The 22,609-nt window shown below is 37.7% G+C and overlaps 1 protein-coding gene across 4 annotated transcripts in view; it reads right to left on the bottom strand.

Annotated features, from left to right (window-relative positions):
• Positions 1–22,609, bottom strand: part of ATG5 (autophagy related 5) — an 81,468-nt gene that overhangs the window by 32,721 nt on the left and 26,138 nt on the right. For all 4 annotated transcript variants that reach the window (XR_009965999.1, XM_062624754.1, XM_062624745.1 and 1 more), the window contains one exon: positions 15,551–15,645. Coding sequence is in view for 3 of the 4 variants with exons in the window: in XM_062624754.1 (XP_062480738.1) it covers positions 15,551–15,645 (95 nt within the window). In the remaining variant the exon portion in view is untranslated. The remainder of the gene's footprint in view (positions 1–15,550; positions 15,646–22,609) is intronic.

Raw genomic sequence — 22,609 nt, forward strand, 5'->3', positions numbered from 1 at the left:
AGTTGCTGCACAGCAATATTCTCAGCTGCTATCATGAAACATTATAGAAAATGAATTCAATTTTACATTTCAAGTGTCGAGGAATACAGATGTGGTAATGTAAATAAGGATCACTGGTCTCCATCAATGTTAAAATGATAAAAGTAACTGCAAGTTGTTTATACAAAGACTGTGGTTCACAAATACAAACCTACAGGAAGAGTATTACCCCAACATGCTTACACTTCTTCCCCCCCATGCAGCAGATGCTTTATACATTAAAAGAGTCAAAAGAAAAATCCCACTCTACAATCTACAATGTTTATGAGATAACTTTTCAAAGTATCTTAGTCATACGGGAGCACAAATAATCTTGGAAAAATCTTACCATCACCCCTTTTGAAGCGTGGTAGCTAGTAATATAAGCCCAACTTGACTAGAGCTTTCTACTCCAGTATTTACTACAGCACCACGTGAAGGAACAGCCAACGCGAGTAATCGCTTACCTAATGTTGTTTTGTACAATATTTGCCTAATCACACATAACAGTATTATCTGTCATCTAACCCACACAGACAGCATTGCATAACTGTTAACTGAAAATGACTTTAAATAATCTACATCAGGCATAAAGCATGTATTTGTACTGTATTTATTGTTTCTTCCTACTAAGATTATCAGAGCTTCAACAGAATATAGCACTTTCTAAGTTATTTTATTTTACAGTCACAGTGTAGCTGTAAGCTGTTCAAAAGATGCTGGATGCTTTTGCAGGGTACACGAGGTGAGAATAATTGCCAGTCCACAGAGGAAATGCCGTCAGGCATGTAAGCATGTGAAGACAGTTCCCTGGTGCAAAATTTGCAATGAATTTTACACTGATCATATCCACAAGTTGGTATCAGATCAATTTTTTATGAAAGCAAATACTCAACTCTAAATTAACATATTTTCTATTTATTACAACTGAAATTTCTCATTCTTCTACACTACTACATAGCACCACAAATCTTGTGCTTTTCAGAACAAATGAAGACTTTAATCTTCCTAAAAAAAGTTTAAACAATAACAGTGATAGGAAAGTGACAGTGAAAAAAAATTACACTGCAGTGAGAAAAAAAAAAACAGATTAAAAATTACCTACTCAGGTAGACTTGCATTAAGAAGAGTTGCAGGTGAGGGAAAGTTTTAAGAGGCCCTTTAAAGCAGCCTAAAGCCTCATAGATCAGAGACAAGCTATATAGTTACATATTGTGCTAGCAATTACGACTCTTTCTTCCCTATTATCCTGCCAAAAAAACAAAACAAACAAACAAAAAAAAAACAAACCAAAACCCCTTGCCTGGTCCTTTTCAGAATCAACAGAACATCAAACACTGCCTGAAATCCACAATTTAATTAGTCAGATATTTTATACAGGATGCATCTTAAAATGAAAAACATAACTCCTGAACTGCTGGGTTTTAATCTGGAAAAATCACAGTTACCAGTATTTCCATCTAGAGGAAGGATTTGGATTTTCTGTCTAAACATTCGGCTGCTACTCTAATAGTATTCAACAAATAAAAGTTACCATGCATATAAAACCCACAAAGTAAAAAAAGAATTCCTTACAATTCCCACATGTGCTGGCAGCTTAAAACTGTAGAACTCGAGACTTCCCTATACACTCCATCATATTTCACTAACTTGTCAAGTTCATAGTTTGTGCTGCTTTGTAATGAACCCTTTACACTAAGAAATCTCCCATAATTTAAATTTATCATTTAATTTACAGTGATTTAAACTCAACCATGAAGCTTTAAAAGCAATAATAACAGTTTGCATAATGGTTATTTTATATAAAAAGAAATTTGGGGAAAACTAACTACTCCCTGAGTATACTGACTATACAGTAAAGAAATCTAAGAGCAGATTTAGTCCAACCCATGTTCGTTATTCTGCATTAGTGGGATGTCTTCAGGCTGCTTAAGCTAGACACAACAGATAATAAAATGCTTTTTTAAGCAAAATTGCATGTACATAGACCTTTAATTCTTCCCCCACCATTCAGTGATGCTGTTCTAAGCTTCCTATCTCCAGTCATGCTCTTTCTTAACAGAAAAACTAAATCCCAGCAATTTGCATTTGCAATGGCCAGTATTAACTGAAATAGGTTAAATCAATACAATAAATTAGAGTAAATGCTGCAAAATATTTCTGCATAAATAACTAGCCAATAACTACAGCAGTCCTTCTTTGCACTTCCCTGCGTATTTCTTGTTCATACAGCCAATTTAGTATTTTGAAGTATTAATTTATGTCCCACCTATCAAGACATCTTAAGCTTATGCTCGAATGACAGAAGACTCTTAGTGCAATACTCAAATAGTAACTAACTCCACAATAAAGGTGCTCATGTAGCTAAAAATACCAATATTGCTTAACTGATACTTGTATTTGATTCCTATTTCATCATTCAATTAATACAAGCTTAAAAAATCAGCTAGGCAAGCGTGTATTGAAGGAAATACTACTCTAAGTGCAAACTTCTGATGCAAAACTTCCAATTCTCCCTTTCAACTTTCATTTGTAATGTCAAACTAAGAAATACAGGGGACACTGTGTTACTTAGTAAATTCATTTGCTCTCCTATGGTTTGATCTTATTTTCCAATTTGTGTTTTTAATCTTAAGATACTTCCCTATTCACAACTGCTGCTGTTTCCCAGCACACTTTCCAGTTTATGCTTCTAAGTAAACAGATTCTGAAAGATGTGTATGTTAGTTGGGATCTCGGTATTTTACTTCAAAAAATATCTAAAAAAAATATTACACTCTTACATTGACTATTTTGTAAGTATTACTTTGTGCTTCAGTCAGGATAGCCTTGAAATAGTATTTTCAAAGGGTGCTAAGAAATAGTACACTTACACACTCTATAGGCTAGAGATTCAAGTTACAGCATAAACTTGAAATCCATTCTTTTAAATGCCAAAACACAACATCAAGGTAACTTCATTTTCACTACTGAATAGTAGTATAGTATACCTACGCCCAAATACTATCTTCCAGTAAGTTAGCTGCAAACATACAGATTAAAACAAAAAACAAAACCCACCACCCACAACTATGTAAAATAATCTATGTTTGTTACTCACAAGTACATTTAAATTGTGTCCACTTCTCAACAAATTCAGTAAGAGGTCACTTGTTCATTTCAACACAAATGAAGGAAGCCATTTCTTAACAAGCTGCCATTACTCAAAGAGCAGTCTGAGAAGCAGAAAAACAAACAAAACCCCAAACCCCAAATTCCTCTCTAATACAAGACATATTCAGAGCAAAAACCAGTTTGATTCTTACATCTTCATTAGACGTTTGTAAAAAATAAGGAAGTGACTTCTCTTTCCACTTCAAATCTTGCATGATAACAAACAAGATTCAAAAATGGTGTAATTTTATCCATTTGAAATCTGTTACCTTTCAAATTTCATCAGTATTTTCTGAGATTGAGAGGCATAAACCACAACATGATTTGTCTTCATCCTGTAATCATTGCTCCATTCCCCTCCTTTAAATCTTCTAAGCTAGAGACACCCCCTGCTTTATTGTACACCGATGATGATGTTTCTAGATCAGTTATTCTCCAAGTTGTTAGGACTGGAACAACATTCCAAAAAACCTGAAACACTATTTCTAGTATTTCTTTATTTAGTCTCTGCAAACTGTATCTAACACACTCTAGTTATGATTTTGTGTGCTTTCAATAAGGCTGGCACTGGTTTTGTTAGCATTCAGAATTTTTAACCTCATAACTGCAACATCATATCACTGTTCAGAGAATAAAGTACATTACATTAAAAAATAGAATTAACTTTTTTTAAATAGAAAAATTAAGTAATGGTTTTGTATGTCCAATATGAACTAAAAGCTGTAAGACGAAAAGGAGTAGAAACATGCTCAACACACCTATCTAGAATTACTAGAAAAATTGACTCATTGACAGGATGTGATGTGGGTTGCAGGACTAGCTGTAAAGTCAACATATAAAACAAATCAAATTACTTAGCTTTCCTATAATACCCTTTAAATTGCTCTAATAAATTACATTTTCAGTGACTAAAAATTGTAATATATATCTGATTACAACCTATAGAAAACCCTGCATTCTTTCATTTTTTCTTGAGTTTGTACTAGGGCTTCTGCAGTCAAATGGTGAGAAGGAAGCTTTGTTTACCTCATGAGGTTTAAGTCTTTATCGTGATGAACAAGAACATTATACTCTGTAATATTTTTAAGAGGCATGCAATAACAAAGATGAAACAAACTAGCTACACTTTATACATTTAATTTACACTAACAGCAGTCAAATAAATTAATAATGCAGAAGTATTCTACCAGATTGAAGCTTAAGATAATTCTGTATGTACACTTTTATATGGTCATGACAAATGTGTATTTGGATACATTTTTAAAACTTCTTACTCCTGAGATTTGAAAGAACATGAAAGGACAAGACATGAAAAAAACATATACTATTAAAAGAATCACAGAATAGTTAGGGTTGAAAAGGACCTTACGATCATCTAGTTCCAACCCCCCTGCCGTGGGCAGGGACACCTTACGCTAAATCATAGCACCCAAGGCCTCGCCCAACCTGGTCTTGAACACTGCCAGGGATGGAGCATTCACAGCCCCCCTGGGCAACCTATTCCAGTGCCTCACCACCCTAACAGGGAAGAATTTCCTCCTTATATCCAACCTAAACTTCCCCTGTTTAAGTTTTAACCTGTTACCCCTTGTCCTATCACTACGATCTCTAATGAAGAGTCCCTCCCCAGCATCTCTATAGGCCCCCTTCAGATACTGGAAGGCTGCTATGAGGTCTCCACACAGCCTTCTCTTCTCCAGGCTGAACAGCCCCAACTTCCTCAGCCTGTCTTCATACGGGAGGTGCTCCAGTCCCCTGATCATCCTCGTGGCCCTTCTCTGGACTTGTTCCAACAGTTCCATGTCCTTTTTATGTTGAGGACACCAGAACTGCACACAATACCACAAGTGAGATCTCATGAGAGCAGAGTAGAGGGGCAGGATCAGCTCCTTTGACCTGCTGGTCATGCTCCTTTTGATGCAGACCAGGATACAGTTGGCTTTCTGGGCTGCAAGCGCACACTGAAGCCGGCTCATGTTCATTTTCCCATCAACCAAGAATACTGCATAATTACATGAGGACATACAATCTTACTCAGTGGGTCAATTTTCTTCTATAGAAGTGTCTCCAAATTAACTCAAACTGATTTTCTTACATTTGCATACTTTACATGACCAAGAAAATAGAAACTTGTGGTCAAAATTCTAACTTGTCCACATACCAAGTACAGTGAAAATTTTGTTATTCTTGAAAGCACTCTTAAGAGTATTACACAAGCTGGAAATCCTTTGGGTTTTGAGCATTAATGATCACTGTTTTAAAAACAAGAACAATTATAGGATGTGTTCCTTTGGTGGAAGCTTTAACTTGTTATGGTCTGTTATGTGGCAAATGTTATGTCAAGAATTGATGCAAACAATACTTAATGTCAGAATTAACTAGCATCTTAGTTGAGACCATAGTCAAATTAAAGCCACAACCAGAATTATAAACACATCTGGAATACAGTTAAATTTCTATGTAGTAGGGCTTTTTAAAGTTATGTCTAGACAATATTATTGAGCAATTTTTGGTCATGAATGGTTAAGGACTATTCTCCTAATCATGCTTGGGTAACAACTTGCCTTCCTTAAAGCCTTGCACCAAACAGAGCACACTGTATGAAGCAACTGTTTCATACAGCTCTAGCCTCCTACACAGTTAACAATAGTTTAACTTTATTACAAACCTACAAAGAAATATGGCAACTATTTCAGTTAATTCACCCACACACGCTGAGGAACATTACTTGCTCATCTTTAGAAAAGATTAAGAACCATTTAAAATACCTCCCTTTTCCATATTGTTTAAACTGGCAATGTTGCTTCTTTACAGTCTTAGAAAAAGCTTATGTAATAGCAACACAATGAGTTATTACAACCACGTAAAACATTTGAAAGTCCAAGCACATGTTCTACTCTCTGAAAAAGATAGGCCTACTTAGAATGTGTTCTTTGTTAAATTTAAGTGATGAAAAATGTAATGGGTTAACTTAATTGTAACACCTCAGAATAAAAGACTTTGCTTCTGTAACTGTTTCTAAAGATGCTGTCCTTACTGATTTTGCATCCATGCCAAACATATTCACATCACGTTGTGTAAGGACATAAAGGAGTAAAAAGCCACAAACTTTCCTCAGATCCTTCTACAAATTCTAGATTTTAGTTTTGTAGCATCAAGTAAAAGCCTGTCACAAAATCCATAAGAACAATGGTTCCTAAGGTACAGTTTAAGCTTCTGTGGCTTGATAAAACATCTACTGAGTTTTCCAAATGGCTTTTCAGCACGCTAGCATGTTGACTCTGAATCACAGAATTCCAGAGTGGTTGAGGCTGGAAGAAAGCTCGGGTCCAAATCCCACACTCAAGCAGGGCCACCTACAGACAGACAACAGTCCAAGAAGCTTTTGACTACACCCAAGGATGGGGACTCTGCAACCTTGGTGGACAACTTGTGCCAGTGCTTGGTGACCCTGACAGTAACAGTATTTTCTGATGTTCAGATGGAGCCTCTATGTTTCAGTTTGTGCCCACTGCCTCTGGTCTTGCCACTGGGCACCACTGGAAAGTACTTAGCTCTTTTTTGCACTTTCTCTTTAGATATTTATACACACTGATGACATCCCCCCATAGCCTTTTCTTCTCTATGTTGAGCAGTCTCAGCTCTCCCAGCCCTTCCCCCCCCCATTAGATGCATCAGTGCCTTAATTATCCTAGCGACCCTTTGCTCAACACTCTCCAGTAGCTTTATGTCTCTCTTGTACTGGGGAGCCCAGAACTGGACCCAGCACTCTAGGTGTGGCCTCACCAGTGCTGAGGAGAGGGAAAGGAGCACCTCCCTTGAGCTGCTAGCAACACTCCTCCCAAAGCAGCCCAGGATACTGTTTACCCTTCCTTCCCATAGGTCCCACCACTGAACTCCCTGGATTATTTTAATTTAAAAGCTATTTAGGAGAACCTTCCCATTTGTAAGTGTAGGCACTGAGACACTTATGAGATATTCAGAGATTGTATGCTCTTCCATCTAGAGTGGATGTGTTTCATAAAAAATTCTTATTGTAGAACCTCAGTCCCACTGGGTACACTTAAGTAAATGAAAAACCCTGAAAAAAGCCTCTTCATCTGCATATATATAGCAGATACATCCAACTAAGTGACCTTTCGCAGAACGGGATAAAAACCTAGAACTGAAGGGGCACACGACGCAATTCAAAATACAATGCAGATACCTTACCTAGAGGCAGCAATTTAGCTTCACAACAATCCCACCCTGCAGGTCAATTTCAGCGAGAGTGTATATTGTCAGAAGTTCCATTACCAGTTCCACACCAAAAGTTGAAGAAGTACGACTCACAACCACTTTCATGTCAAAATACTTAACAAGCATGGCTGAACCACATTCTGGCTGTAGCCTGGTCTTTCATATTATCTGTTAAATTTGCTTGTGCAGGGGAAATAGCCCTATATTTTCTGAACTACTGAATTTCCACTATTTAACCTAAGGTGAATTGTACAGATCCTACAAGCAGAAGAAAGTCAACACTCAAGAGAGTGCTAACAACTAGAACAGACAGCAGGCAATGGTCCTAAGGCCAAAAATAACAGAAGCTAAATAGAAGAAGCAGTTCCAAGAAACAGTTTTGTTGAGCACTGAGAAGACAGAGACATACACAATATAAGTACATCCTTGAAGTACTAAATTTCCTTCCCTGAAAGGGATTAGTATTTACAATTGGTAATGTATCAAGGTATGTGAAGAATCAGTGACAACAAATCAACAGTGCTTTTCACAGCTGCAGTGTCTTATGCACTTATACTGACCTATACTAAGTGCCACATGAAAGTACTGACTACCTATAAAGCAAACAGCTTCAGAAATGGATTTGCACCCACAAAATCAAACATCAGATTGTTTGCTTAAGATCAATGGATATTTCAGTACTTCACATAACACCTTCAATCTACTTAAAAGCATTAAGCCAAATAATTCTTAGTTTTCTACAATAAACTAGGAGAAACTCCTACAGTCAAGGATAGCAAAATTTCAGAAATGTGTTTGTTAATTCATAAAGTATTCCTAGAGTATAGTGCCATATCCCACCATAGGATGTTTGTCATAGGTTCGTTCCGTTCCACTCTTACCTGTGTACAATTTGCTTTGTCTTCTGGAAAGTGCAGACAGGAGTCTTGGTGCTTTCCAAAAAACAGAACACTTTCTGTATTTTCTAAGTCCCCAATTCTGTGCAAATTTAACCTGCTTTATTTATTTTAGTTAAAAATAAGTAAAGGAACCATAAGATGATATGCTGATCTTGACAAACCAAAACAGCTACTGTTGTGACTTTCACCTATGCAGTTAACTTTTTGCATCATCATCATAGGCTAGGCTTTGTTCTAGTTTAATTCCTAAGCAATAGGCACCGCATATGCCACACAGCCACAGAAATAACCCTTGAAGAAAACACTCTTCATCCCTCTAAAGAAAAAAACATAAAATCCATATTTTGCTTTTCCCTTTTTTCGGAATGTAAAGCAGTTCACCAACTGTTTTGGTTTTGTTTGGGGGTTGTTTTTTTTTTTTGCTATTACATCAGAGTATGAGAGCCATTCTCAGAGGGATACAGCACTGGATTGAAAGTTTCAGGTATCAAAAGTCCCTCCTACTACAAAATAAGAACCTAACTACATGACAAAGTATGTAGTGGAAGTGGCAAATCAGTTTGTGTTGACTAAACCAAATGAAACAGAGAAGTGATCAGCTTTATTGATCAAAAGAAAGGTAACAATATATCAAAGAGTACTGCATTTAAATTGCAAGATCTAACAGTAACTGTACACAGACCTAATTCAAATGAATTATTGCTTCATTCATTTTTCATCCCCACCTCTGATCATATTCATATTCTTAAGAATTAACACTCAAGGCTTAGGTGAAAATTGCAATTTATGTTTTTTGTTATTTTTTAAATTGCATGCATATAAATTTTCGTAACAAATTTGGGGTGATATATAAATATACAAGAGCACTACCTTTATAAAACAGTTTAGTTAAATAAAGCCACAAGAATCTAAACCTCATGGTTTAAATTCAAATGTGTAGCATAAACATTTACATAAACTTATTTATATCCAAGTTCATTATCATAAGACAATTCACAGAAAGATGACCAATTTGGGTTTTATATAAGAATAATTTGCTAAAAAAGTAACTAGCAATTTGTGATTAGCGAGTGCATAAGCCATTCAGTAAGATTAAAGAGTTTTCAAATTAGAAATAGGCTTTTTATTCCCCCCCCACTAAGCGTTCATTATTTCATTCGATCTCAGAATGTATTTTGACTTATCTTTAAATAACAAAAAAAATAATCTATATAACTATTTACACAAAGTTAATTTATGTACTACTTACATGCTACTGGTTTTGATACACCTAGACACTTAGAAGAGTACCCAATAAGATAAAAAAGGCTTTAAAACAAAATACTACCCAATTTTCCCTAATATGCAGAATCCAGTATATCCCTGGATCAAAATTGCTTTAGGCTACTTATAATTCAGAACCTTAAACTGCTTTTCACACAAACAAAACTACTTTATTCTTTGTACACAAGCTACATCTACACACAACTGAAAAGATTTCTGTAGCTTCTCTTGACAAGCCTGATCTAGCTTAGAACTATCCAGCCTGGTAACAGTCCAACCAGCTCAGAGAAGCAACCCAAACAGCTGTTTTATAGTCCCATGTTTCCTGTGCCTCTTCCCCTGAGCACTGCGCAACTCTCACAATAGCTATGAACTAGGCTGATTGACAATTTTACAGACAACTTAGGCATATTTATGTATTGACAATTTTACAGATAACTTGGGCATATTTATGTAAACTTCAGTCACATCTCTTGACAAGTAAAGGTTATAATCACAAAATTCTTCTTTTAAACTGATTAAGCCCCCATTCTGTACTAAGATTCTTAAAGGCACAAGGTTGATCTTGCAAGTGAGATCCTTAAGTCTTTTAAAAGAACTGCATGGACATTCCTTAATAGAAAACATGTAAAAAAAAGTCATTTTTAACAGCATTAGTTTGAGCTAGCCCATTTCACTCTGCACTTAGATGGACCAAAAAAGTTTAAGCAATTACAGAACAACTGTGGTGACAGTGACCTTCAACTCAAGGTGACAATTTGTCAAATTGCTATTACTTTCAGCACAGAACAAAGCAATTAAGTTCACAAAACAAGTATTCATAGTAACTTATTGATCATGCTACCCATATGCAATACTTCATAGAGGGTTGGTTTGTTTGTTTAGCTTTTTTTCTCCCAATAATTAGGCACTAGGAAAAATATGTGCCTACCAAAGCTTTTAAACTTTCTTATTCATAAAGCTTTGATTTTGAACTAATTTAAAGCTGGTGAACATGTGCTGGTGCTTCTTCAGTTCTGAGCCATCAGTTATTAGAATAAGTCATTCTGTGTATTAGATGATGAATCAAAGTCCTTTTTTTTTTCTGTTCAGGACAGAAATGCAGCTGAGCACAGCTCTGTTACACAAACCAACCACCATTTCACATTGTTTTCCTATTCACTCAAACTTCTTCTTTGTAAAAGGAGGTTTTTAAGAAATAAACTCATCTATTTTCAGCAGATCCTTTATGAAAATGTCATTTTTAATAAATAAGAAAAAAGTTAAATATGGTAATAGACACAGGTCTATTCAAGAGTATTCTGCACTAGGCAACAAGATGCTGAAACTTGCTGTGTTGTGTTGCCCTCTTCCGGTTGACAGCACTTAAATCTTTTAATTCTTCTACTCAACGAACCATTGCATCTCAACTTCTTTCATAAAAAAATCAGATATGCAGTTTCAAGTAGCAGTTAACTTTACCTCTAGCCTTTATCTTTATGTTTAAGGTATTTTTGATCTAAAATTCTATAGAAATAAACTTTACTTTTAACCTCTACATCTTTCTAATACTAATTTTGAGGATTATCAAAATATCAGCTAGTGTTTGAAAAGATGACTAAAAAATCAACTTCAGTACTGGTAAGCAAGCCTCATGGCAAGAGGCTTAAAGAGCTTAATTGATTCAGCTTACTGAAGAAAACTGAAGCTGCTGAAATTACTCTTACGTAAGTGAAGTTGGAAGGTTAGAAAGTCAGAAAACTTTAAAGCGGTATAAGGCAAAACAAAATCTAGAAATTGGAGTAAGTCAGACAAATTCAGCCTTAAAATGCAATGGAGGCTTTTCACCCCAAAAACAACAAAAAGATTTTAATAACCCACTAGCATAAAGGGTGGATTCATTGTTACTTGAAAACTTTACAAGTGGACCCAGTATCTTTCCAAACAATCTGTTTTGGTCAACTGTCATAATATGGATCAAATTGTGATGCTGATTTGCATACTCTGCATACATGGGTTTTGCAATTAATTATCTGAGCTCTGCCAATTAATGTGGCAATACGACTAAACCAGTCTTCCATTGCTTCAGGAAGGGTCATGCTCAGGCTTCTGATTCATTTATTGAGCCAGATATTAATACTGCCTTAGAATATTTCATTTCCTCCTCCTGGCCTGCTATTTTTAGAGTGCAGGTCATGGTGGACATTTAAATCTATTTAGACATCTTGGTACTGCAACCTTGACAGAAAGAACAAAGTGTTAGATTTAATCCAGGTATTATTAAGTATGGGGAATTTTACTCACATAGCTAAAGCAGATAAACATCCTAACAATTTGTAACTGCACAATTTAATCACAGGATCTTAAGGGACTTATGATAGGTAAAACCTGTTCAAAGCTAGGGCCTATTATGTAATTAGACAATAAAACTAATAACCTAATCAAAACCCTTAGAAAATAGAGGCAAAGGAAATGCTCATTCCAGTACCACGTTCTAGTGGCATCTCCTAGTACCCAAGTAAAGAAACAAGCAAACAAATAATTCCAGACCATCCCTTTTGGGGTTGGCAAGCAAACAACAGCCAGCCTGCCTTAAGCCAAGTGCAACTCTAGAAAAGCACATAAAAACATGTAAAGAATAGTTTTAATATGTTTTCTTTCACCTACTTTTGTTATTTTATCCTCAAGAATGAAATGCTACTTACAACTGGAAATACAATATACTCATAGGGCAGATTTCAGAGGAAAGGAGGAAGATTGACAAGAACAAGCAAGAGCAAGTGGGTAAGCATGACACAGGGCAAGAGCAAGATACCAAAACCAATGGATGAGTGCAAACTAAGTGTACAACAAATCAGACTCAGAGTGGTTCATCAGGGTAATCTCTATCAGCATGTAGAGACTCCTCTCCAGTGTCTGACTAATAGGCCCTGTCACAGTGCCTGGAGCCAAAGACTGATGAAAACTTCCTGCCATCTACCAGCTGTATATTTTGCTCAATTAGAAAGTGCAAAACCAGCTGGTCTTATGAACATGGGGAAAAAGTCCTCAAGCCAAACTACCTCCAGTACTGTACAAGAAAAGCAATGCTTTTTAATGAGTAACATAGGCAAAACAATTATTATTATTTTCTCTCTTGCTATTAAAGAACAAGTGAAAAAAAGCACTCTATTCAATGGTACTATTAGATAAAAAAGCAAGAAAGTTTTCATGCACCTGTCAACTGAAGACATAGCAGGTTATACTTCTCAAGTAGTGACATGGAGAACCTTTTTTTTTTTTCTGGACACATGTAAGCAAAAGTGTCAAAAACAAAAAAATTTACTATTTTTAAACCATCTCTGGTAGAAAAAAGCTTCCAACCTCTGTCAAAGGTTCATGTGTGCAAGCTCCATAATGACACAGCTCAGACTATGACAGCTGGTAATAAAATCTCCAAGATCTCTCAGCCAACTTTTAAAATTGCAAATGAGTTGATCCTTAGCAATACTCAGTCTTTTACTTCATCTTCTACAGTAGATGCCTGGATTCTGGTCCAATCTTGACTGCTACACTTAAAAGGAGAGGTGCTGGACAAGGGCTTTCACAATTACCTGTGGTTAGTTTAGCTCTGACTTACCCAAGTATAACATTTGTATTTTTGCCATCTTTTTGTCCCACACATACCATCAGATTTGGATACCACACAAGGTATGATTCATATTATTCTTTAGAAATGTATTTCAATAGAAAAGCTTTACAACTGAAAGAGTATTTTGAATTTTGAAAATATCAAGCCTTCAGTGAAAAGCACATCTGGTCACTTTATTGCATACACTTTTTCCTGCAGCAACTTCTCCAGATACATTTAGTAATTGCTAAAGCTGATTTTTCTTAGTCAATATCATAATCTAGTACCTTTCTCTGAAGGAAAACAAATTCATCCACCTCATACTGTGCAAACATAAACTAAGCAGTTCCTTTCACAGAATTTCCTTCTAATAATTTGGGGGTAATGGAAGGTATAGAGACTAAGAGGAGGAACTCTTCTCCACTGAAGACAATGCCTAATATTTCCTGCCATCCACCTGCATATCCTTAAGTATCTACAAAAACACATGGGGAATAAACATCCACTGTAACACAAACCCAGGCTAAATTGGCTTTCAGGTACTTATGTAAGGACATGCAAGCAACTAACTAGAATGCATAGCTGACTTCTACCAGCACTAATAGAAATTTAATCCAGTCACGGTGCGGGGTAAATACACCTTAAGAACACTTTTGAGGTGGTTACTTCAGCATATGCAAGTCTCACCAAGTACTGTAGGATTATGTTAAAATTACAGGAATCAATTCCTTGCATGGAATTAAATTATAATCTCACCCTTCCTAATGCTTTCTGAAAATTCCTTTAAACACACAGACTTTTATGATGAGCAGTAACCAGTACACAGACCAAACCAAGCAAAAAAAGCAAGACACACCTGCATCCACTTTTTTAAAAAAGAGGAACATTTAGAAATATTAAGAGAAGCATTACTGAAAATAATACACACCAACCTTCTCAAAGGCTGTCTCAGCATCATCTTTCTTTATGCCTGGTCTTTCATTCTTAGTTAGACATTTTTGGCTTAAACTATAGCAAGTAAGGGTTCCCAGTTGAAAAGATATTGAGAATGAAAATAAATACTACTGGCTGAAGGAATATATATTACAGAATTGCCTTTTTTTACTGAATTACTTTTTTTCTCTCTCTTTTTTTTCTATTCAAAAAAAAAAAAGAAAGCCTTACTAGCTTGAAATCATGTGATATACAAAATTTCCCTCACGGCTTAAAGGTCTGTACCTTATTCAAGAGAGGAAAACCTCCATTTTTACAAACCCATTTACCTGATTTTTTTGAAAAGACTTCAAAAAAACCCCTAACAAAGCAAAAACAAACAAAACCACCCCCAAGCCTATCAGCAAACAAAAAAAACAACTTAGTTACCAAACAAACAAAATGCTGTGAGTGAACTACTTTTCCTGATACATATTTTTTGATGCTTATAAAAACCTTGCCATCTGCTATGATCTCTAACAAAATAACTGACTTCCGTTCTCAATCTAAGGTTTCACTATGACAGTAAATGTCTTAAATCTAACACTAAAAGTTACTTCAGTCTCACTGGAAGATTGTATAGCTTTGCATGGTCATTAAAGCCTGTTCCAAAAGTAGTATCAGACTACTCAGTACTACGAATAAAGGATTTTTGATAGCTACAGGTGCAAAACTTAAACATAAATAGATGAAAATGTTTTGAAGACAGAACAGAGCAGAACTGTTTCATTTGCAGAGAGGCTTCATTAACTCTATATAAACTTTTAACCATACATAATTCCAAACTTCATTTTGACCTCAACGCTATAAAAAACTAAGGGGATATAAAAAAATTGTGAAGGATTCCAAGGAATAAGTCTCCAAGTAAACCACTGAGAAAAATAGGTGCACTGGCAAATTAATACAAAAAATATTCAAATCCAGTTTTGGATTGTATAATATACAACTACAAGACAAATATAAGAACTACATGCAAGGCCTATGCCATTACTTTCACCTTATAAGGCTAACAAGAAAAGAAGCCTATACAGTGGTTGAGGGAAAAGTGCCACTCCTGAAATATCTTAGACCTTTCAGAGGGCATTCTGCACCCAAAGCAGTCTTCATAGTTAGCAGTTATTTCTAACGATAGAATTAGCTTTTTAAAAACAAAGCCCCAAACATAATCTATATCAGCCTTAGTACATTCGTAAGTATTACACAGTTACAAATGGTAATTATCTATATTATTACAAATACAGTCCACATATAAAACTAATTTGCTAATTTATGCAACTCAAAGATCCAGCAATGATGAGCATGTAAAGTCATAGCATAATGTTAGAAAAGGGAACATATAATTCTGAAAAGAGATTATGATATATGACACGTCAGTGGGAAGCTTTGGTAATAGTGGTTTTATTTCATTTTCTCCTACCTGATAAATTCTAAATGGGATGTATCGAAATCCACTATCTTCTGGAGGATACTCCATGAGTTTTCGATTTATTGCCCAAAACTGCTCAAATTTATCTGTGAAGGTAAAATTAGATGTTGTTAATAACACATATTCTTTTCTAGCTCAGACTAGTAAATGAGACAGGATTGCAAAAACATAAAAAGCATGCAGAATTTCCTTACGTAAATTTGACATATGAATTGATTTTCATAGTATCATAGAATAGTTAGGGTTGGAAAGGACCTTACGATCATCTAGTTCCAACCCCCTGCCATGGGCAGGGACACCTCACACTAAACCATGTCACCCAAGGCTCTGTCGAGCCTGGCCTTGAACACTGCCAGGGATGGAGCATTCACAGCTTCCCTGGGCAACCCATTCCAGTGCCAAATGTGTATTTGGATACATTTTTAAAACTTCTTCCTCCTGAGATTTGAAAGAACATGAAAGTACAAGACATGAAAAAACCATATACTATTAAAAGAATCATAGTTAGGGTTGAAAAGAACCTTACGATCATCTAGTTCCAACCGCCCTTCCATGGGCAGGGACACCTTACGCTAAATCATAGCACCCAAGGCCTTGTCCAACCTGGTCTTGAACACTGCCAGGGATGGAGCATTCACAACCCCCCTGGGCAACCCATTCCAGTGCCTCACAACCCTAACAGGAAAGAATTTCCTCCTTATATCCAACCTAAACTTCCCCTGTTTAAGTTTTAACCCATTACCCCTTGTCCTATCACTACGATCTCTAATGAAGAGTCCCTCCCCAGCATCCCTATAGCCCCCCGTCAGATACTGGAAGGCTGCTATGAGGTCTCCACGCAGCCTTCTCTTCTCCAGGCTGAACAGCCCCAACTTTCTCAGCCTATCTTCATACAGGAGGTGCTCCAGTCCCCTGATCATCCTCGTGGCCCTTCTCTGGACTTGTTCCAACAGTTCCATGTCCTTTTTATGTTGAGGACACCAGAATTGCACACAACACTCCACGGGAGGTCTCACAAGAGCAGAGTAGACGGGCCGGATCAGCTCCTTCCATCTGCTGGTCACGCTGCTCTTCATGCAGCCCAGGATACAGTTGGCTTTCTGGGCTGCAAGTGCACACTGAAGCCGGCTCATGTTAAGTTTCTCATAGACCAACACCCCCAGGTCCTTCTCTGCAGGGCTGCTCTGAATCTCTTCTCTGCCCAACCTGTAGCTGTGCCTGGGATTGCTCTGACCCAGGTGCAGGGCCTTGCACTTGGCATGGTTAAACTTCATGAGGTTGACATCAGCCCACCTCACAAGCGTGTCAAGGTCTCTCTGGATGGCATTCCTTCCCTCCAGCGTATCAACCGAACCACACAGCTTGGTGTCATCGGCAAACTTGCTGAGGGCGCACTCAATCCCACTGTCCATGTCAGCGACAAAGATGTTGAACAAGACTGGTCCCACACTGATCCCTGAGGGACACCACTCGTTACTGGTCTCCAGCTGGACATTGAGCCATTGACCACAACTCTTTGCATGCGGCCATCCAGCCAGTTCTTTATCCACCGAGTGGTCCATCCATCAAATTGATGTCTCTCCAATTTAGAGACAAGGATGTCATGTGGGACAGTGTCAAACGCTTTGCACAAGTCCAGGTAGATGACATCAACTGCTCTACCCCGTCCATCATTTCTGTAGCCCCATCATAGAAGGCCACCAAATTGGTCAGGCAGGAATTCCCCTTAGTGAAGCCATGCTGGCTGTCACCAAGCACCTAGTTGTTTTTCATGTGCCTTAGCATGCCTTCCAGGAGAATCTGTTCCAAGATTTTGCCAGGCACAGAGGTAAGACTGACTGGTCTGTAGTTCCTTGGATCATCCATTTTCCCCTTCTTGAAAATGGGGATTATAATTAATTCCCTTTTTCCAGTTATCGGGAGCTTCACCTGACTGCCATGTTTTCTCAAATATGATGGACAGTGGCTTAGCAACTTCATTCACCAGCACCCTCAGGACCCGCAGATGGATTTCATCAGGACCCATGGACTTGTGCACGTTCAGGTTCTTAAGATGGTCTCGAACCAGATCCTCTCCTACAGTGGGCCTAGGGTCTTCATTCTCACAGTCCCTGCGTCTGCCTTCTAAGACTTGGGTGGTGTGGTCAGAGCATCTGCAGTGAAGACTGAGGCAAAGAAGTCATTAAAAACCTCAGCCTTCTCCAAATCCAGGGTAGCCAGTTCTCCTGATATTTGTTCCCTACATTTCTCTTCCCTATTTATTCTTGTCCTGGGTTTAGCAGTAGCAGTCATTTTTTCTCCTTCTTAGTAGCTGGTGCCACGCTGTGATTTTGACTTTCGTCCTGGGAACAGAGCTGATAACACTGATGTTTACTCTGACCAAGGACTTTCTGGGTCTCATGCTCTGCCAGGGAGGAGGGGAAGCTGAGAGGAAGCAGAGACAGGACACCTGATCCAAACTAGCCAAAGGGGTATTCCATACCACAGCACGTCATGCCCAGTATATAAACTGGGGTCAGTTACCCAGAAGAGCTAGATCTCTGTTCAGGTCAGGCTGGGTATCGGTCGGCAGGTGGTGAGCGGTTGTATTCTCTTCCCTTGTTATTTCCCTTGTCATTATTATTATTATTGGTGGTAGCAGCAGTGGTTTGTGTTATACCTTAGTTACTGGACTCTTCTTATCTCAACCTGTGGGAGTTCCATTCTTTTGATTCTCCTCTCCATCCCTCCAGGAGCAGGGGAGGGGGGGAAGGGAAGAAAGAGGCGGGGGGGGGGAGTAGATCGTGTGTCTGACTTGCCAACAAGAGTTTAAACCAGAACAATTCTGAAGCCAAAGGTAAGTCATAGGCAGTCTCCTATAAAAACTGTAATGTAGCAACTTACCAAACTGAAAGAGAAAGCAACCTGAATTCATATTGTATCTCCCACTGTCAGGGAAATATTGCGCCACAAGTTACAGATTTCGTTACCTCAATACTGTCTATTCCCCCACCCCACTTCCCACTGCCACTGGTCCACACTCTCAAAGTTTGCTAAGAATACCCTATTGTTCTTAACTATATATGAATAATAGGTGTAAAGTAGAGAAACTAAGATAGTAGAAAAACTTCTTGAGGTGTTTACATTTGGATATGTAAACCTTAAAATAATCTTCAACAATGTACAATATAATCAGAAAATATACTGCTGGTTTCATGACACAACCTGAAAATAAAAGGTTATGTTTGAAACATATTTTTGTTAATATTATCCAAGTAACTAGGTTTAGTAAAGTAGCCCAAGGCAGCACACCATTTCATCCTGTTCAGACATTACAAGAACCGAATAGCTTATTGTGTTTAAAATTATTAAGGAGAGCAGTTTTTTTCAATTTTCCCTCCTCAGCACAATATTCGGAGAAGTCTCAAGAAACCTGGTGGTGTAACAATTACAGAATTCAGCCCCCCTGAGGTAAGGTGAAATTCAGGAAATCTATTCACAGAACAAAGGATCCTCGCGCTTCCAAAACTGCTAATAATAATTAAAACAATTGCAGAAAATTGAAATAGTCTGGGATTTGCTTCACTCCCATGTACAGTACAGATGCCTGTCAGTGCACTAAAAGACATAGTTAATATATATGGCAGGTTTTACAATGCATTGCTTTTCCTGACTGTATATGACAAGGCAGGAATTTCCAAGAAATGGTAGACAAACTCCTGCCAGGTATTCTGTAGGAGCATTTCCTGATACTTATCTCAAAGTACTTCCACACCCTTGTTTCCTGAGAGGCAAGTGCCTCTTGACAAGCACTTACATGAACGGCAGTCATCACCATGAGATGAGGAGCTGTTTGGACACAGGGCACCACCCCATAGCTCACCAGCTGGGGAGCTTAGCAGGTGGCTGTGACAGTGATGACCCTGGCTCTGCGCCCAAGCAAGCCTGCATTTGGGAACCTCAGCCTACACTCAGAGGTTTATTCTTACAAAGGCTGACACAAAGAATGACTGACTGCATCCTCCTCACAAACTCCATCAGTGGGGAGGTGAAGACCTAGCACACTTCCCTTGTCCTTGGAGACAGCATTGAGAATGACTTACAACTTTCACTACAGACTGTGTGGACAGTAGGCACTGATTGATTTATACTTCAGTTACCACTTCTGAGTATATACTCAGTTGATAAAATAACTAATTATGCGATACACAAACCAAAATGAACAAAGCCTACTTCAGCTAGTTAGCTTCAGCGGACTCTTAAATAAGGAATGTACATATTTGGAGACATCCTACTTAAACATAAACAAACATAACTTCATTTACTTGTTTACTATTGCAGTAACTAGTTGAGTGAACAGCTTACTGTCCTCAAATTTCAACAGAAATGAGCAAATACATCTTATGGATAAGATGAACATGGAATTCTGAACAAATAACAGACAGTAGGAGCTTAAATAGATTTTTCCCTTGTGACATATATGGCAAACAAGTGAATCTTTGAAGGATAAAAACATTATCCTTCCTACTAAAAACATTAGTAGTAATGTTTAATGTAATCTAGAGTTGATTCACTTCTTCATTCCAACTTCCTCACCTCCCAGAAATTATGCAGGTAACCTTATTCAAAGCAGGTAAATTTACAAATTTATTATTCTCTGAACACAGAGATATTGCTCAAGAGAATCTATTGTTTTATCAAGATGTTTAAATTTCTAATATTTTCTAAAAGTAACAGCAATAACTCTGCAACAGTTAACAATGAGACTTGTTGCATTTCATGATCAAGTATGTTTTGTCAATCTGCCTTATATCCTCAGAATGAAAAACTTTCTAATAAATTAGCTAGAAACAATGGAGTCAGACGTCTCAAGACACATCTCCACTGTGTGTACTGCACTGTCTGAAGACATCTACGCTAATTCATCCTCATAACCTTTTGCTGCTGTCCTCCAAACATCTTTGCATGGATGTGGTATTTTTACTATGGGAAACTGAGCTGAGTGTAAGAAAATTAACACAAGTTTTCAAAGCAAGCAGCAGGAAAAGGTTATCCAGTTTGCATACTGATATATATGACTGGCAAAAGCTTTTATTAGCATTAGGGGCATTGACTGAATGCCAGAAGCCTAAAGCTCCAAAAATCTAAAATTAACTTTTGCAGAAAACTTAAGACTCAAAGCTTAAAACAAACAAAAAAACCCAACACAACCAAACATACCCCACCCCACCCCACCCCGCTCCGAGCACCACCACCACCAAACCCCTTGAAAATGTAAGTGAAAGGATTTCTCATTCTCCCATTTCTGTGTGTCAGTACCTCCTTTATATGCCAAACAGACTTAAGGCAGCTTTAGTGCTATGATGAGCTATAAGAACCAATTAGTGCTTTGGCTAGCCAGTTCTTAAAGACAGAAGACACCAGAAGTTTGACAATCAAAACAAAACTGAGTTTTCACCAATCGAGTAAACAAGAACATTTCCCTACCTATTAGCAAAAGCACTTTGCACACTCATCTCCCTCCCCTGTAAAAAGCTTATGCAGTCTACCTCGTATCTAAACTCCTGTAATAGCCAAATCTGATTACTTTTGTTTTCCACAACCCATCTGTTTTCAAGAAAGTGCTTGACCAATGTGCTAAAGAGTTTCTGTATTAGCAATAAACAGGATTTGCAAAAGGAACATGCTCATATCTGAACAACAATATTTAAAGTAATAGGAATAAGATCCAAACAGAAGTGAGATTAGTGACAGTATAAAAGTTTCATATGACTACTAATCATATTTCTTAAACAAGAGAGGGTGGTTGCTATATAACTTTGCCTAAAGGGAAATATAAAACTTTTTCACTGCATTTTATGTCAAAGAGCAGAAAATTAATAATCAAATAATACAGGTGAGATCCAGTTGAAAAATCCATCACTTAAAAATGTAAGTCACTTATAAGTATTTATTAGAAATGCAGTCACTAAATGATACCAGACATGTTATCCTTCAATACTACAGAGATGCACACATGCATAACTTTTTATTGGTACTATTTATAGCGTCTTCTTAAAGCCATTTATTTGTATAAATTTGAAATGTATCTCTAGCTCTATTCAAGCAATACCAATGTGCAGCTTGCATAAAAATGTGTCCAATCCTCAAGTTCAAAAGACACAAATCTTTTGTGTATTCTCAGTGGTTCACCACTGTCTAGTAACCATATGAACTACAGAAATAATGCACAGCTAGAAGCACTTGCACAGAACCAACCATAACATTAACTACAAAACTAGTGGGTCTCATGCAGAGCACACAGTGCTCATGTAGAGCACGAGAGACCAAGAAATCCTTGATTAGGGTAAGCACTACGTAGCAATGAGTAAAACATCGGTGTGTTATCAGCATTGCTCTCAGACTACCAGCTCCTACAAAGAAAATGAACTCTATCCCAGCTGAAACCATCAGAGACCAGACTCTACAACTGATGTATCAGAATCATAGAAAAACTTTAAATTGGAAGTGTCTTTGGAGGTCAAACTTTGGAATAAAAGCTCCTGCCCCCACCTCCCCTCCCCCACAAAAAAAAAAAAAGGAAAAGAAAAAAAGAAGCTGAAGAGCTGTCTACACAAAGTCAAATGAGTTTGCTCAAGGCCTTGCCCAGTCATGTTTTGACCGTCACCAAAGGTTTCCACTCAACCACTCTCACTTCCTCTGCCCAAATATCCCAGACTTCCTCCCGCAGAAACTTGGAACCATTTTGTTTTGTAATTCTACAAATCTACTGCCAATGGAGGCATGCCTGAGAGCAATCTGACTCTATCTAGTCTACCAGCCTTCCTTCTAGGTAGTGGAAAGCAGCTATTAGGTCCATCCTCAGCTTTCTCACCTTCAGCCTAAACAAGACAATTCTCCCCACTCTCTTTTAATATAGCATATGCTCCAGCCCCTAATCATCCCAGCAGCACTCTGCTGGACCCTTTTATATTTGCCAACGATTCTTTTGTCCTGGAGTCCCAAAGAAGCCAACAGCATTCCCAGCAAAGCTTTACAAGTGCTGAGCCGAGGGGAAGAATTAGTCACCAT

The sequence above is a fragment of the Pezoporus occidentalis genome, unplaced genomic scaffold, assembly GCF_034315485.1.
Source record: "Pezoporus occidentalis ecotype Australia unplaced genomic scaffold, CSIRO_AGI_Poc_V1 ctg109, whole genome shotgun sequence".
Taxonomy (NCBI): Eukaryota; Metazoa; Chordata; class Aves; order Psittaciformes; family Psittacidae; genus Pezoporus; species Pezoporus occidentalis.